The following is a 15,673-nucleotide window of genomic DNA, read 5'->3' on the forward strand; positions in this document are numbered from 1 at the left end:
CATAAGTGAGGAGATTGATACCAGCCTCATATCTGTGAAGTAAATATACAAACAGTTTAGCTCAGAATAAAGACAGGAAACAGGGGAACAGCTGGTCTACCAGCACCTCTGAAGCTCACTGACTGACATGTTATATGTTGATTGTTTTTCTCACCAATCAAAATCTTGAAAAACTAAAACATTAAAATATTCATTTCAAGAGATGACAAAAATAATTAAACAGGTTCTGAAGAAATTTAACCCAGAGTACAAGTGAAATCAACATATTGGATTTTTTCCATCAATACATCATGCGATACTTTGATATTTATTTTTCTGTACTGTGACACTAATGAAAACAGCTTTATTCCACGTTCCACAGGCGAGTGAATCCAGCAAACGCAGACCACTCTGGCTCTGTGTCAAAGCTCCAGACAGCCTAATACCACATCAAAAACACTGCTGTCTGCTGGCCTTTACTAAGCCTTCTGCTGGAACCCACACAAAAAGGTACAAGAGGTGTAAGAGAACAGCATCTACAGCACACTCCCTGCACAAAACCTTCACACTAAAGGCGTTTCCCAGATTGAGAAAACTATAAATTAGATAAACCACACATCGGATTCTGCTGTAATAATTCCATATGATACTCAGAACCACATTTTCACTACAGTCTAATGCAGATAAGTCTAATACTGCTTATTACAGACCAAGGAAATACACTACAGTCAGTAACCTGTCAATGTGTTGCTGCGGAGTTGCTGCGACTTGTTTATTTTTGTTTTCATTCAGTAGTATTTTCTAACATGGACGTCATTAAATGAACGGCTCTGGAGTCGCAGAGAGTCTCTGTCCAGGCTTTCTGTTTCTTACTCTGCAGTCTGACAACACATCAAACTCAAGCTTACACTGCGGTGAACAAAACATGCCGAAATTAGACAGCCTTGCACACACGGCAGAGGCTGAAGCCAAACACTGTAGCTGAGTCTTTAACTCACCATGGACTCTTGTGGAACGTGCGAACGTGGGACATGTTCGCATCTCGTTTCCTAACAACATTCAATAGCACTTTGTTCCTAATCTTACTATAGTATTTATTTTAATCATTATAAGGTCATTCTTAACCTTGGAAACAGTCGTTTGACCAAAAAAAAAAATTCAAAAGAAAATATAACTCAAGGTCACAGTCTTCCTCGGGGAATTTTGCTCAGTTGTCATAAAGAATAGTAAACTGGATACTCATTTGATATCTCAGGAAAAATGCTGGTATGTGGACCTTGGGTTATTTTGTTTGTACAGTTGTAGTCTTTTTAAAACCTAAACATCAGTCTCTCTGCGGCTCTGACCAAGCTGTGCCTCAACCCATCCGAACCTTCACCAGAGCTGCGGTGGTGTGTTTCTTTTTCTAGCTGTCATTTGGAGAAATCTTTGGAAGGATGTGCTCCAGCTGACAGCGACACCACACCTGGGTGTTTCTGGAAGGCAGTTACAAGCTATGTGCTTTGTTGGTTTAGTATTGGAGGTTTCGTTTTCGGTAGAAAACCTGTGTTGTTCTCAAGTTTGTCTTTAATTTGCTTCAGTATGGACAATAGCACTGCTACAAAACAACACAAGAGGCTTTGATAGTGTGTGGCATGTTGCTGCAGGGTGGCCTGAACTATACTGCCGTACTTGTTTTTGGTAAAATGAACTCATCATGGCAATAAAATCTACATCATTTCTATCAGCATGGTGATGTTTAGTCCACATAGGTCGTAGACTGATTGGAAACAGTGTCTCTAAAAGGTCTCTAAAAACTGAAATATGTAATGAACAATATTAGATATATATAGATATATATATTTAATATTGCCCTTCTTATCTAAACAAATGGAGTGAACCACAAAGTAAGGTCTGTAATTTCATTATTTCAAGTGTCAGTTTTGAATGAGGTTTTCTTTCTTTTGGAACAAAAGAAGTTACAGTTTCACATTCTCTAATTTCATTCTCCATCTTAATGTTTGTGAACTAAGAATCAAATTATTGATACAAAATGCCAACTAGAGCCAGAACCAACTTCTTGAGGTACTACCCTCCCACTCACCCCCACAGAACCACAGTAAACCCCATTGAAATGAATAAGGTAGCCAGTGTTGTTGCTGCCTTGTTTATTGTTATCGTCGGCCCCTTTCAAAGTTTTTCAAGAGATGTTCCCACAGGAAGTCAAAGACACATTGTGTACGTTGCCAAGCCAGAAAGACTATGCCGACTACAAAGGGGGCCAAGCATAAAAGAGAAATGGTTAGCTAAAGCTAACTTTGGCAGCGAGCCTTTTTCCTCCAAAATGTTTAAGTCCGAGGAAGAAAACTCTTTACCAATTTATCTTCACCAGAAAAGAACATGAAGTACACGTTGATAAATAAATGTACACGCCTCAGTTTTTTTGGTAGAATTTCCAAAACCTGTTTGTCATCAGTAGACAGCAGAAGGGGAAGATTAAACTTTTGTCACCACACTGTGTCTGCAGACGGCAGGCAGCACTCTTCATCAGTGCTGGTGGGGTTTATCATTGTTTTCCCACTGATGGACGATGAACATCCACTATGCCATCTGCTGCACATCAGCACTGTGTGTGAAAACACAAGAAGACTCTGGTGAGCTGCTTCGAGGTAGACGACCGTTCACACTGAGCGCGTTTGTTTAACTTTGACTCGGTTCAGCAACCAAACCAAACGTTCCAGGTTTTGGATTGAATGTGAAACTTCACACAGGTTCTGAGTGAAATACACACTCCCAACAGATCCACCTGCCACAGGGACAGGGTCAGGCTGTGACTGAACTATCCATTCTTTAATCAAGGTCTATGTGGGATGAGATCCACATGAACATGAAGTGAGAACAGATAAATCTTAGGGTTCTTCTCTTTGTTTTACAGCCAGGTGACATCATGTTAAAGGCACTCTGAGTAGGTTTAGGAAATGTGTGATTTAGGTGCCATTTGGTGGTTTTATCAAAAAAACACACACACACAGTGGCAGACAGCAATTCATGCCTGTCCTCCCTGCTGTCTCTCCACATGGGCCCAACCCAGGGGCACTGACATGAATGGACAGAAATTAACACACAAACTGCACAAATTTTCACAACTTCCTTCATTTTTCCACAAATGTCACGTCGTATTAGGGGGGTTATGTGCCAGATAGTTCCTGGTTGGGTGCCTGACAACCTCACTTTAAGACTCCAGGAAGTGACAGCTACCAGCCAAGAAACAGCGCATAAGGCCCTCCCCGTAAAACCACATATTCTGTGAACAAACTATATTACGCGGCTGATCAGTCAAACTTTACTGAATCAAACTAGTTTTTATGTTGATTCCACAGGAAGAAATCGGCATTGTTTTTATTTGGTGGACTAATTGAGGACTAATTGATTTTAATTCCCTGGCCATGGAAATCTACCTATAGTGAAACCTGCAGGTTCTTACAAATATCTTACAAATAGCATAGTAAGTTCACAACATATACAATGTAAAGAGCAGGAGATGTGTGTGATTTAATGCTGTCTGTGGCTCTTACGTTTCACTTTCTACAGAAAATCAGAACATACAACCTGAGACCGTGATACGATCACAGCAGCCGCGATGCCGGTCAACATGTTGACAATCTGACCCACGAGTCCTCAGAATTCATTACTACATTATTAATACATGGGTGTGGGTCAGACTTCACCCATCCTCAAACACTGCCTTCCCTTTGTTCTCATCTACACACCTGTAAAATTAGCATGACTGCATGATGCACGGTTGTGACGCTATCGTGAAAAAAATCTGTCCAAAGACAGACAGATAAACAGACTGACAAATAAACAGGAAAGTACTCAAAACCACCTCTGTGGTAGTTCCCCTTACACATCTGCCATGATGACAGCCGCACTGTCATTGTTGATAAAGAAAAAAAAAATTGTGGGGGCGGGGGGGGGGGGGGGTTTGAGGGTTCACACATCTCAGTTGTCTTGGAGTTAGTGTGGACTGATACATTTCATTAAACGGACGCGTATCTCCACTGTGAGACACACCAGAGATGAACATCAAAGAGGATTCATAGACTGCATTCTATGTGGCTTGGCCTTCAGACATGCTGGTAAGTGGATTTCCTTACCTCTGGATAAATCCAGCCTGGCTTTCCCCTGTTTCCAGTCTCATGTTAAGCTAACTGGTAACTCACTGTATGTTGTCCTCTACTGGACAGGACAGAGTGGGAATAGTCTTCTTACCTAACTCTCAGCTAGAAAGCAAATAAATGCATTTATACATGCATGTATATGTCAAACTATTCCTTTAATATCAGAATCATATTAAGATTAATTTTAAAGATTGCATATAAAGTCAATGGATCAATAACAGTAGATCTGCACATATAAATCAATCAATCACTAGCTACCCTGTGGCAATGAAGTGTGACACAGTGGTCAACAGTCTGAGACCACTTCAACTATCACAGGTAGCAGCTAAAACAGATCATCTTCTAATAATGAAGCACTCTAACATCCACAAATCATTACTACATGAATTCTGAGGCAGTCAAATAAGCATCTTAAAAAAAAAAACAGCATCAGCTACTCGTGGCCTTTGCAGTGTATTTTACATCATGTGCCACAAGGTTGGATTTAATGCGAAAGCTGCTGGATTCGTTTACAGCACAAAGCACAACTGCAGGTAATCCACAATGTGATTTCACTTCTATTATTACAACTGCGCAGTGTGACTGACTTACCTGGTCAGAATAAACTGTATACTGGCTGTTAGCTGTTATCAGCTGGTATCCTCCTCTCTGTTCCAATCTCTTCCTCTTATTTTTGGGCAGAGAAAAACTCAGACCTGGCCGTGGTGGAGAAAGAGGGTTTGTGTTTCTCTGGGTGAAAGTATTCCCATCACCGTGATGAGAATTGGAAGTGATGCGTTTCGCATTTTTGGGGATTGTTTGGGGACAAGGAGAGGAATAACTGGCTGGTTAGAATATGAAGTGCAGTACTGAGAAAAGACAGACGTCTACAAATACTTCAACTTAAACTGAACACCTGCAAAAAAAAAGACATCTCAGTAATGACCACAGAGTATGCTGAAAAATATAGCTTTATAGAGAACAAAAAAACCCACAACAATGAGGACATAATCACAGATTCTCATTTAAATGCCAGGGTCAGGGTCTGACGGGTGGAGTCAACATTTTGGAGACTGAGATAATCAGTAAATGACCAGAAAGCTAGTTCAATTATTCATTAGCACTTTACTGCACTGTAAAGCTGACACAGAGCTTTGGTATCTAAACGAACAAGGTCAAATTCAGCCGGACCTCATACAGATTTGATGATTACATTTTGCCTCACTTCTGTAAAGCTTCCTCAGACATTTTCATAGTCGTACAGCAAGTGAAGCAAGCCTTTGACCTGCTACAGCGATGTAAAAATATAATATCCACCAACTGAAATTTGAGCTACCATGTGAACATGGAAAAAATTATAAAGATATATCCAACTTCAGCAAATCTGGTTTATTCCATACCCTGCCGTCCTATCAATAAACTATGCATTTGCATAAAAGTTCATTCTTGACCTTGGAATTATGACCCAACTCAAGGTCCACTTCCTAGAGTTTCCAGGAGTTTTCAACCACATTTTTAAGTGTATCACACAGTCTGTCATCTGCCACAAATGTGCTTGTCAAGTCAAGTGAGTCAGCACTGTGTTCCTCAGCGGATGGAGATGGAACCTAAATTGGGATTGTGGGCTGGACTGGCCATGGTCCAGCACTACATCCCCAAGTGTCTGTGACTGAGTAAGTGAGTGATAGAAATGAGTTTGTTATGAAGCTACACCATTGGTTGCACGGCTGAACATTGGAGTTTCCTCATTTCCTCATCTCTTTCAAAATGAATTGACACAAACAGTTTCTATCACATTGGCAAAATCTTTGTCTTTGTTCTGGACTTACCAACTTTTCAGACCTTTCAGTAGCTTTTTTTTTTTTAACAAAAGCAGCCAGAGAAAAAATCTGGTAACTTTTTGGACAAACTTCAGCTGCTTTCCTTAGAAGGCAGTAGCCAGTATTTCCCTCCACGGACACACCTCTCTATGAGTCTTATTCTTCTAACTTTCTCTCTGACTGATCGTTTAGCAGGTAAATCCATCTGAAATCACAGCACAGCTCTTGTCTTTAACTTGTGTGTGTGGTGATTCTGTCAGATGGAAATCAGGATTTTAGCAGCAGCTTGGAAATGTCTTGAAGTGACTGCGGGTTAACATGGATCTTAATGGGCCATGTTTCAGTCTCTGTTTTAGACTTGTTCCATTGTCTGACACAGAAACAGAGAAACATGTTGATGAGAACAGATTTACTGTGAATTCAGCTGAATGAAATGACTGTATATGTGAGCACGGAGAGGAGGAGAGAAACAGGTAAATGATGGGCCATCCACATGTGAGGTTTTGACCCTTGCTTTTTTTAAATCAGGTCAAGAATGAACTTTCATACTAAAACAATGGTTTATCTTTGTGTTAACGAGAAAGAAAGGAAACCAGCGAGGATGATGATTCTGAAACCAAACCATCTCAGGAGTAACGTGGTGAAACATTTCATATTCAACACCATAAATGCAAACACGATGGATAAATGTAATGCTGCTAGCTTTATCTTGACCAACAGTGCTTCCACAATCCATTTCAGGATTTGTCTGTGTTAGTTAAAACAAATTATGTAATAGTTTGACAGAATAATCTTGATTCAAGGTTCACCTGTTAGCTTTTCCCAGAGCTGAAAGCAAGAAAAATGTTCCCAAATTCAAAAAGGAACTTCTCTCATCAGCAAATTATCGTATTGGCCCAATTATTAGACTATAATACAATATTTTTTCTGGAAATGTGTTTGAAAAGACAATCACATGTTCACAACATTAGATATTCTTTTTCAGTGGAGAGAGGATCAGTGTAACATTGAAGTGTTGTATTATTGGTTGTTTGTAGCCTTAATGTTGCTAGGCTAGTAAGTGTTTTTACAGTTAGTCGGCACTAAGAGAGTTTGGTTAGCCCAGTTAACCTGCAAGAGTTTGATGCCACGGAAGACATAAATTCTTGATGGGTGAAAAGGAGTTAGCATCTCTCGACATCTTTACAGCAGAAACAATAAACCGGGGAGGAAATCTGTCAAACAGCCAAGAATTACAGCTGTCACAGACGACGAGCTCAGAAAGGCTGAAGTCCGACTGTCTACTGACTGTCAGAAAAAAAAATATGATTCTGACCTCCACAGTCTGACAGGAGAGAGTCCGAGTCTGTGACTGATGGACCAGATACACTAATGTGGGCTTTATTTCATTTCATGTTTTCACTTTGTCTTCAATGATGATGGTGCTCCTCTTCTTTGATTATTGGTATATCATGGACACTTTCCCAACAGGATGAATGTCAAAGTGTTTCCTTTCCTCCAAAAAGAAGAACAGATGTTGGGGGGGTCATCCTATAATCAGGGTCCTCCTCTATTGTGATTGTGATGATCCTTCACTAGAATCAGTGAGAAACCATTTTAACTAAAAATCACAGCCAATGAGGCCTTTTGGTCATCTTGTGATTTCCTTAGTAAGAAAACCTGGGAACAAGCAATATCAGCCTTGTATAATTATAGTACATGAGTTTGACAGCATTACAACCATAGAGAATTTACCATAATCACTGCTGCCCCCAACCTTAATGCCAAACCAAAGCAATGCAGCTTTCATTGACGTCAAAAGAAGGGTCCATTCATGGTTGATGGCTGAAGTTTCCGAGCTAATAATTGGAGTCTGAGTGACCTTTTAACAGAGCAAAAACTTCATCATATTGGTAAAATTAGCTCTGCAGCACCAGGGTAAGTCAACCACTCTAATAATAATAATGAAAAAAAAAATGTTGAAGCCAGACCATATGGAGCAGTTTGCAGAAAATCAGCGCTATGAGCTGAGCTTTGGTTCCCCTCTCCGTCACTTCAAGCCCACAACCCAGCCCCCCCCCCCCCCGCCTCCTAAATGAACCAGAATAATTTGTACCAAAGTCAGTGTGTCACCTGCAAATTTCTAATCACATTTCAGACACTCAGAGACTCTGAATCATTAAGCCTCTATATTCTCATTTCCCCAGCTTCCTTGTTTATGAAAAACTGAGGTAATAGATGAGCCGTAATTAGTGTAATTATGATCAAAGAGCAAAATAATGGATAATGTCTGAATAGTTGCTAAGGTCTCAGACAGTGATGAATGCCTCCCATTTTTCTTTACATTTTGCAAAGGAACTCCTGCCGCGTCATTGTGTACTGAAGGAGCTGCTGTCTCCACTCCGTATATTTTGGCAAAGTGGGACTGTTGTCTGTCTGTGGTTTTTTTACAAAAAGAGGGGAGGGGCATCTGCTGAGGGACTGTGATGTCAGGGATGTCACACACTAACATTGTGTTCACACCTATGAATCCAAATAAAGGACACGACAGGATGCCTACTGGAGACGTCCACCACTGAGAGTCAAAGCAGAGCAGCAGAGCAACATAGGTGGGAAAATCAATTGCGCTCCCTTCGATTTCCTATGAAATTAAGGCACATGGTTGTTTTCTCTTCCTGTCAACTACTTAAACATACTTAAACAAAATTGTGGTTAATGGCTTCCTTTAAAAACTGGGATTTAAATAAAAAACAATGCTGGAAAACAAGTCGATCAGGAACGACTGTGCCATGCGACCGTGGTGGCAACATGACATAACTGCCCTGTGATGATATGGCACAACAACCCATACCCTGGCTGGTTTAGATGGAAGTAAACCTTTGACTTAGTAATACTTGTTTTTAAAAATGATGATTTACCTCCTGTGGGTGATGCAGCAGCCCTCTCTGTTTCACAGGGTTTCGTGCTTCTTACTTCTGCAGTTAGACAAGAAGTAATGAGAATCAAAACACTTTTGATTCAGTGTGTATCCAAACATATTTTGGATTTGAAGCACTAAACTAAATCTAAGCCTGGCAGAGGTCTTCCTGCCAACAGGGAAGGCGGTCTGTCGGAAAGACTAACTGGGGATTGTGGGTCCAGCCACAGATCTGAAGCCAGTTTCTGACACATCTGTCATCATGATAGCAGATGGGCCTGAGGTCAGGCCACGGCTGACCTGGGATCAGTCCAGGCTTTGACCACAGAGAGCAGCGGTACCTTCAGGGACCACTGACTCGTGTCTGACACTGAGTTTGGGTAAGGACACACCAATACGCTCACACACACACACACACACACACACACACACACACACACACACGCAGAGCACTCAATCTAATGCTTGTTCACACACTTGACACACACACACACTGCCAAGGAAGCAGAAGCCAACACACCATCTGCCGCCCCTGTGTTTGAGTTCCAAATCCCAGTTATCAACAAAACACACAGAAGACCTCCAAACTTCCCCCTTGGATACACCATTCCCTTTGAGAAGAACTGTATCACACACACACCCACCCACACACACATACACTCACGTATGCACAAATTACACACATACACACCTCTGCGCACAGATCAGATGGAACCAGGTGGATGGAGGCCAGGTAAGTTGCTCATTTTTCATTAAATGTGACAGAAGAAGGAAGATGGATTTCCTCACTTCTTTCACCAAGTTCATTCACCTCATACACTTCAATCCTCGTCACCTCTCCCTCCCTCCCTCACTCTCTCCTCCTCTCTTACCTCTGTCTCTCCCCTGACCCGGGCTGATCGCCTCTCCTATTCCCAGCATTTTTTTACACTTATCATCAAAGCAGGTTTATGATGCTCATTTCTCTGGCCTCATTGCTCTTCATAGACGTCATTGACTGTCACTGGAGGTCAATACAGATAAGACATTTTCTCCCTCTCTCCCCTGCCCCCTCTCCCTCTCTCTCCCTTTCACCCCCCCCCCCCCCCCCCCCACCACTCTCTACGTACTGGAAGGGCTCCTGTTGTTCACAGCACACACCCCTGCAGTGCTGTGGAATCATCAGTAATAGTGTGTTACCACGGCACGATAGCCTACACTTTGAAACACCTGACAGCTGTGTGCGTGTTGGTGTGTCAGTATGTGTGTGTTTATGTGTTTTAAGTGGAGGTGGTGTTAGACCAACATGTCACTTATATCCATTAGTTTTTCACAAAAAAGTTTGTTAAATCTAAAGAAGATCGGTGACTGATTAGCTGACGAGCATGTTAGCAGTTCAGCACTAACTACGTTACCCAGCTTCCACCTTGTTCTGCTGTGACCAGATTTTTTAAGAAATGACCCTGATGATGTCACAGCGATGTCATCAGGGTTGCCTCTGGGCTCAGAGTCTGTTTTTGTTTTTGTTTTTTATCACCCAGCCTTTGTTTGAAAGATGTGACCACACACAGAGGGTCTAATGAAAGCTGCTATTGGTTGCCTTATGGGTAATGTATGTCTTGCCACATACGAATTACTATCAGTCATTATGTCTCTCGTTATCTTTTACCATTTTTCTAATGCGTCTCTAGCAAATCACCCACGTCATGGAACATTCACACTAAATCACCAAATCACTCCTCTGAATAGATTATTAGTGTCATTATTATTACTGTTGTGGGTTAATGTGTTCAAGGTTTGTCCACGGCACAGAACTCAAGTGTGTATCACTGACCACTTTTTATTTTTTCTTTCCTTTTCTTTCTGGAGAGGAAATCAGTCAAATTCCCATTCAAAGTCTCCCAAAATACCAAATCTGTCAGCCTGCACTTTGAGGAAATGTTTACGAGACATTTTGGAAAATTTGATGAAATAAAAGTTGGCCTCAAATATTTCACTTAAGGTAAATACAGTGTACATGAAGAGCTAGAACGAATATTCTGTGAGACAGTGCGGATTTTAATAACCATACTTCTATATAACATTAAAATGCCATGAATTAATAAACTACAATCAAATTTAAAATTAGGGGAAAAATATCTTTTAAAAAAAACTCACAGCTGACAAAAAAAAAAAAACCCTCTTGTTTTAAATAAGCAGCCCTGTTGTAACTTTGGCAGGAAACAGTGTGTTTATGTAGAATCCCACCACACTCAGTAAGATGCTGATAGAGAAAACAGGTTTTCAAGGCCCTGAAGGGGAAGCAAAAGGGGGACAAACAGATCGCTAATATGATCCAAGAGAGCACGTAAATATTCCCTGTGGGCAGCTTCACTCCCAAAGTACCGGTATCAGTCTAGGTCTTCAAAAACCCACTCGTGGCGTCTATGCAAAATGAGCCCTGTCGCACACCCTCCCACCCCTAAAAATACACACAAACACGCACACCTGCCTGCGCACCGATAAGACGTCAACCACCGCCGCTCCAAATGTGTTTGCACACCGGCGTCGGTTGACTGCACTTCCTCACTGAACGACTTGAACAATTTATTCTGACGCGCCGCTGAATCTGAGGGGGAATTTAGATTGAGATTGAAAAAAAAAAAAAAAAAAAATCAGACACAACCTGAAAGCCTTGAGGGAGAGTGAGGGGGGACGGGAGGGGGGGTGAAACCAACGCAGAGAGACAGGGAGATATATGAGCCTGTCACTCAACATTACAGAGTCACTACAAGCTGGACAATCATTAACATGGCTAATGAACACAGTGGGGCCATGCTGCACTACAGACCACGCTCACATAAAGCCACTGTGGGGGAATTTCATTAGCCCTTCCACAGCACTGATATCATCCACTAACTCTCAACCAGCAGAGCTGGTACACCAGGGGGTACTTCTGCAGCTATACCTCACAGGGCTGTGGGGAAGCTCAGGTGATACGAAATGCTGTAACTGATTTGACAATATTTATCCACACAGGTGATAAATAATCGTGTGGAGTGGTGATCTTTGTTTAATGTCACATTAAATGTCGATCTTCCACCGACCTGCATCAGCTGCAGCCACCTGCCGCTGAGAGTGAATGAAATGTAGTTTAACATGTAGTTAAGAATCAACCACAACCACTGTAGTCAAATACTGTTGAACAATTCCCCACAGCCATCCCATCTAACGTGAGCCCATCCGACAGAGCTGGGAGAGTCTGCAGCTAATGCGGTGCAAGAAAATGAAAGCTTCAAAATTATTTGTACACACCAAACACGTTTAGTAAATTTCAGGGCTAATTACAGTCCACATCACAAAGTCAAACAGAAACTGAAACTGATTCGTCATCCCGTCAGACTCCATCTTCTAAGCAATGTCAGGTGACATTTCCAGTGCGCTTTGTCAGCTTTTGTATTGCTTTTGTCTTAACGTCAGACTTAAGAGATAAATGTTTGAAGGAGCAGTGTGTAGGATTTAGGAGGATCTACTGACAGAAATGGAAAATAACATTTGTAACTATGTTTTCTTTCGTGTATAATCACCTGAAACTAAAAAATTCCTGTGTTTTCGTTAGCTTGTAATGAGCCCTTCATATCTACATAAGGAACAGGTCCTCTTCCACGGAGCCTGCCACATTACACCACTATGTTTCTACAGTAGCCAAGAACAGACAAAGCGACCACTAACTATCTGGGGGGCGGGGGGCCTTTGGCACTTTTACATAACCGGCATGAAATTTAGACTTTGGTTCGAATTTTGTTCAGTCCGTCCCTGTGTGCTCCTGAACACTGATTAAAGATTAAATCACTCTCATACTTTTGTCACTAACAAACTTCCGTATTTACCCACAGAGTGGAGAGTGTTTTATCAGTCCGCTGCTGTTATCTAATCTTCAGGCCTTAGAAGGTTTTTCACAACCCTTTTTATTGTAGGTGACGAGAAAGCTTTTTCAGACTTTCAGACTTTTCCTCTACATTTATGGACTTTTATGACTTTCGTTCATAAGTATGTTGCATTCTCTTCTGTTCAGTCAGGATCTCTCCCAACACCAGAGAAACACGTCACTCTTTGTTTCTTTGGTAAACCTGCCTCCATGCACTGGCTGTAATGTGTGTAATAACATACAGAATAAAGAGGAACAGACCCTTGGACCTTAACTTTAATTTTCTTTTCTTTGATGCTGAAACTCACCTTCTGCTCTTTGGGTAACACTGACTTCACACCTGTCTGTGACTCTCAACTCATACAGTATAGTGTCATTTAATACCACAAAATGGTTGTTACAGGCCTGAACACAACCCACTATGGTACTATAAACAACCCTTTACTGAAGCTCTCAAAGAGTATGTTTATTGTACTGTTAAGAATCCTTTTTTTCCCTTTTTCTTTCCGTTTTCTTTTCATTTACAAGCTTCTAGTGCTCAGACACAGACTCCACACACACACACACACACACTCTGTGTGAACCATACAAAGAGAAAAATGAGTCAACAACAAGGTCATCCTCCGGGCAATATCACACCCAGCACCCAGCATTAAGTTCATTACTTCTAAAGTGATCATTAAAAAGCTGCACCAGTGACAGTACGAGTCCATACACTCAGCCCTACAAATGCTGAAAACGCTTTTCACAGGTTGGAGATTTTTGAACAATTCAAGAAAAGTGTTTCTGGTTTTTTTTTTTTTTTTTTTTTTCAGAATCCATGCAATTATTTATGGAATCAAGATGTTGTTTCCAACCTTCCAACCTTCAGCCACATTATCAGTGCTACTTCTATACATGAAGAAGAAATGTAATCATCCGCACAACATCTTAAAACAGCCTTTGTCAGAGTGGATATAGTCCTTATTAGAAAAGACTGGGGGGAAAAAGAAAACTATTATAAGATAAAATAAAAATAGGATCTAGAATATAGATATAGAACATGAACTGTAAAGAGAAGAAAAGACACTGTTCCTCTAAGACTCTTTTTTTTTTTATTTACCGTAACCAAGAAAAAGCATCTACGGCGCTGATCCATAAAGGTGTGTGAGATGCACGCACCACAGGATAAAAAATCTGAAAATTCCCTTATTATCACTTAGCCTATGTTTAAATTCAGAAAAAAACTACAAAAATCATTTATTTTGAGCCTGAATCTTTTCCTTTGTTTGCAGGAGGAGCTGCTTAAATACACCTGAGATACAGTGATTCAATACCTTCATTATTAGACTACCAGACTGAGGAGATGCATTTAAGGCTCTGGTCTACAGAGGATCACAGTCTCTTGTTTTACCACTTAAAGTTATTTATTCCATTCACGTTCATCTTAATCTACATGGTATGCTTCAGTACATGTTAAGTTACATAATTAAGACAGTCTGCCTTTCCTGCATACATATCCTATATTTATCACGACTCACTTTTTCCTTAACTTGAAATATTTATTATTTGTACATTTTATGCCTTTTTCATCTACAAATAGAGGAAATATCACATTTTTAAAAAATCATTATTATAAAACTAAAAACTTATTTAAGAATCTCCCTTTAAAACACTGTATGTCGTACTTTGTATGTAACGTTTTATTTTTGTATTTTATTATTTAAAAAAATCAGAGGATGCTTTGAGTTTCTGTATCTCTATATAAACAAATCAACAAATAATCTAACTCTTGATGTGATGCTGGGATCCAAGCAATAGCTCAGTCAGCATGTTTCAGGGTTCAGGCATCATTTTAAACTTTGGGCTCAGGTTGGAGCTGGAAGGGCGTAGCCTAGTGGCGTTTTGGGCAGAAAAAAATTGCGGAGAGTCTTTTCCCTGAGGAGCACAGAACCACCGCTGAACACTGGACCATTAAGACATTAGATTACACTTGACTGTTATATTCAGAAACAGTCCTGCAAACACATGTCTGTTACTCTGCTGAAAAGTTGTGGGAGAAATTAAAAAAAAAACATCTTTACATCCCCGTGGCTCCAAGACTGTGAGACTGACCAAACGAACCAAAAACTGCCCCTCAGAGTGAAGGAGAGGAAGAAATATCTGTCCTCACTTCAGGGGCAAAATGTGAGGCTACAAATAAATGGGAGACTTTTTCAGTCTCCATCCTCATCTCAGTATAACTTGCGAGTTGGAAAGCACAGAAACAGACTGATTTCATGTTCAAATCTTTCACAGAAGATCGAACCTGTCTCTGTTCTTGTAATAAAAAAAATCTCTGAACGTACCTGTGAAGAAAAGAACCAGCACAGTCCCGAGAAGAAACATTTTTTTTTGCCGTGTGCGTGACTCCGCGGGAGGGGAAAATGAGACCTGGGACGGCACTTGGTGCGTTCTCGGCTGGTCCAGCAGCACCGGTGTGCGCCCCGCAGACAGACACCCAGCCTGCCGCTACATTCACCGCGCTGACCCTGTCCGTCCGCACGCCCGCCCGCCCGCCTTTTGTTCTCTGCCTGCGACGATAAAGTCCCTCAAGTTTCCAATCCCCCAGATGGAAGGAAGCAGAAGCGTCGGAGAGGAATGTGTCGGAGCAAACAGAGGCAGCCTCTGTGAGAGTGTGACAGAGTGTGTGTGTGTGTTTGTGTTTATGTGTGTGTGTGTGTGTGTGTGTGTGTGTGTGTGTGTGTGAATGTTGGTGCCAAAGCTCCCGCTTCACGCCGCGCTGCTTGGAGAAATCAGCTGGGCTACTGGACGGAGGAAAGATCAGGCGTCACTGAGCTGCAGCTCTGCCCGCGGACAGTCATCACGACGCGGCTCCGCTAGTGAAGAGGTCCCGGCACATTCTGCGATCATGATGCTGACAGGCAGAGGAGGCAGGGGTTATTAACTGGTGATATCCCTCCTCCTCCTCTTC

At 41.4% G+C, this 15,673-nt stretch overlaps 1 protein-coding gene across 1 annotated transcript in view; it reads right to left on the reverse strand.

Annotated features, from left to right (window-relative positions):
• The window catches only part of LOC121188809 (GDNF family receptor alpha-4-like), a 40,806-nt gene extending 25,433 nt beyond the window's left edge, over window positions 1–15,373 (reverse strand). Inside the window, exon 1 of the mRNA XM_041048722.1 lies at window positions 15,048–15,373. Within this exon, the coding sequence (XP_040904656.1) occupies window positions 15,048–15,087 (40 nt within the window). The 5' untranslated portion in view covers window positions 15,088–15,373. The remainder of the gene's footprint in view (window positions 1–15,047) is intronic.
• Between the last annotated feature and the right edge of the window lie 300 nt (window positions 15,374–15,673).

The sequence above is a fragment of the Toxotes jaculatrix genome, chromosome 10 (genome assembly GCF_017976425.1).
Source record: "Toxotes jaculatrix isolate fToxJac2 chromosome 10, fToxJac2.pri, whole genome shotgun sequence".
In the NCBI taxonomy this organism is placed as follows: Eukaryota; Metazoa; Chordata; class Actinopteri; family Toxotidae; genus Toxotes; species Toxotes jaculatrix.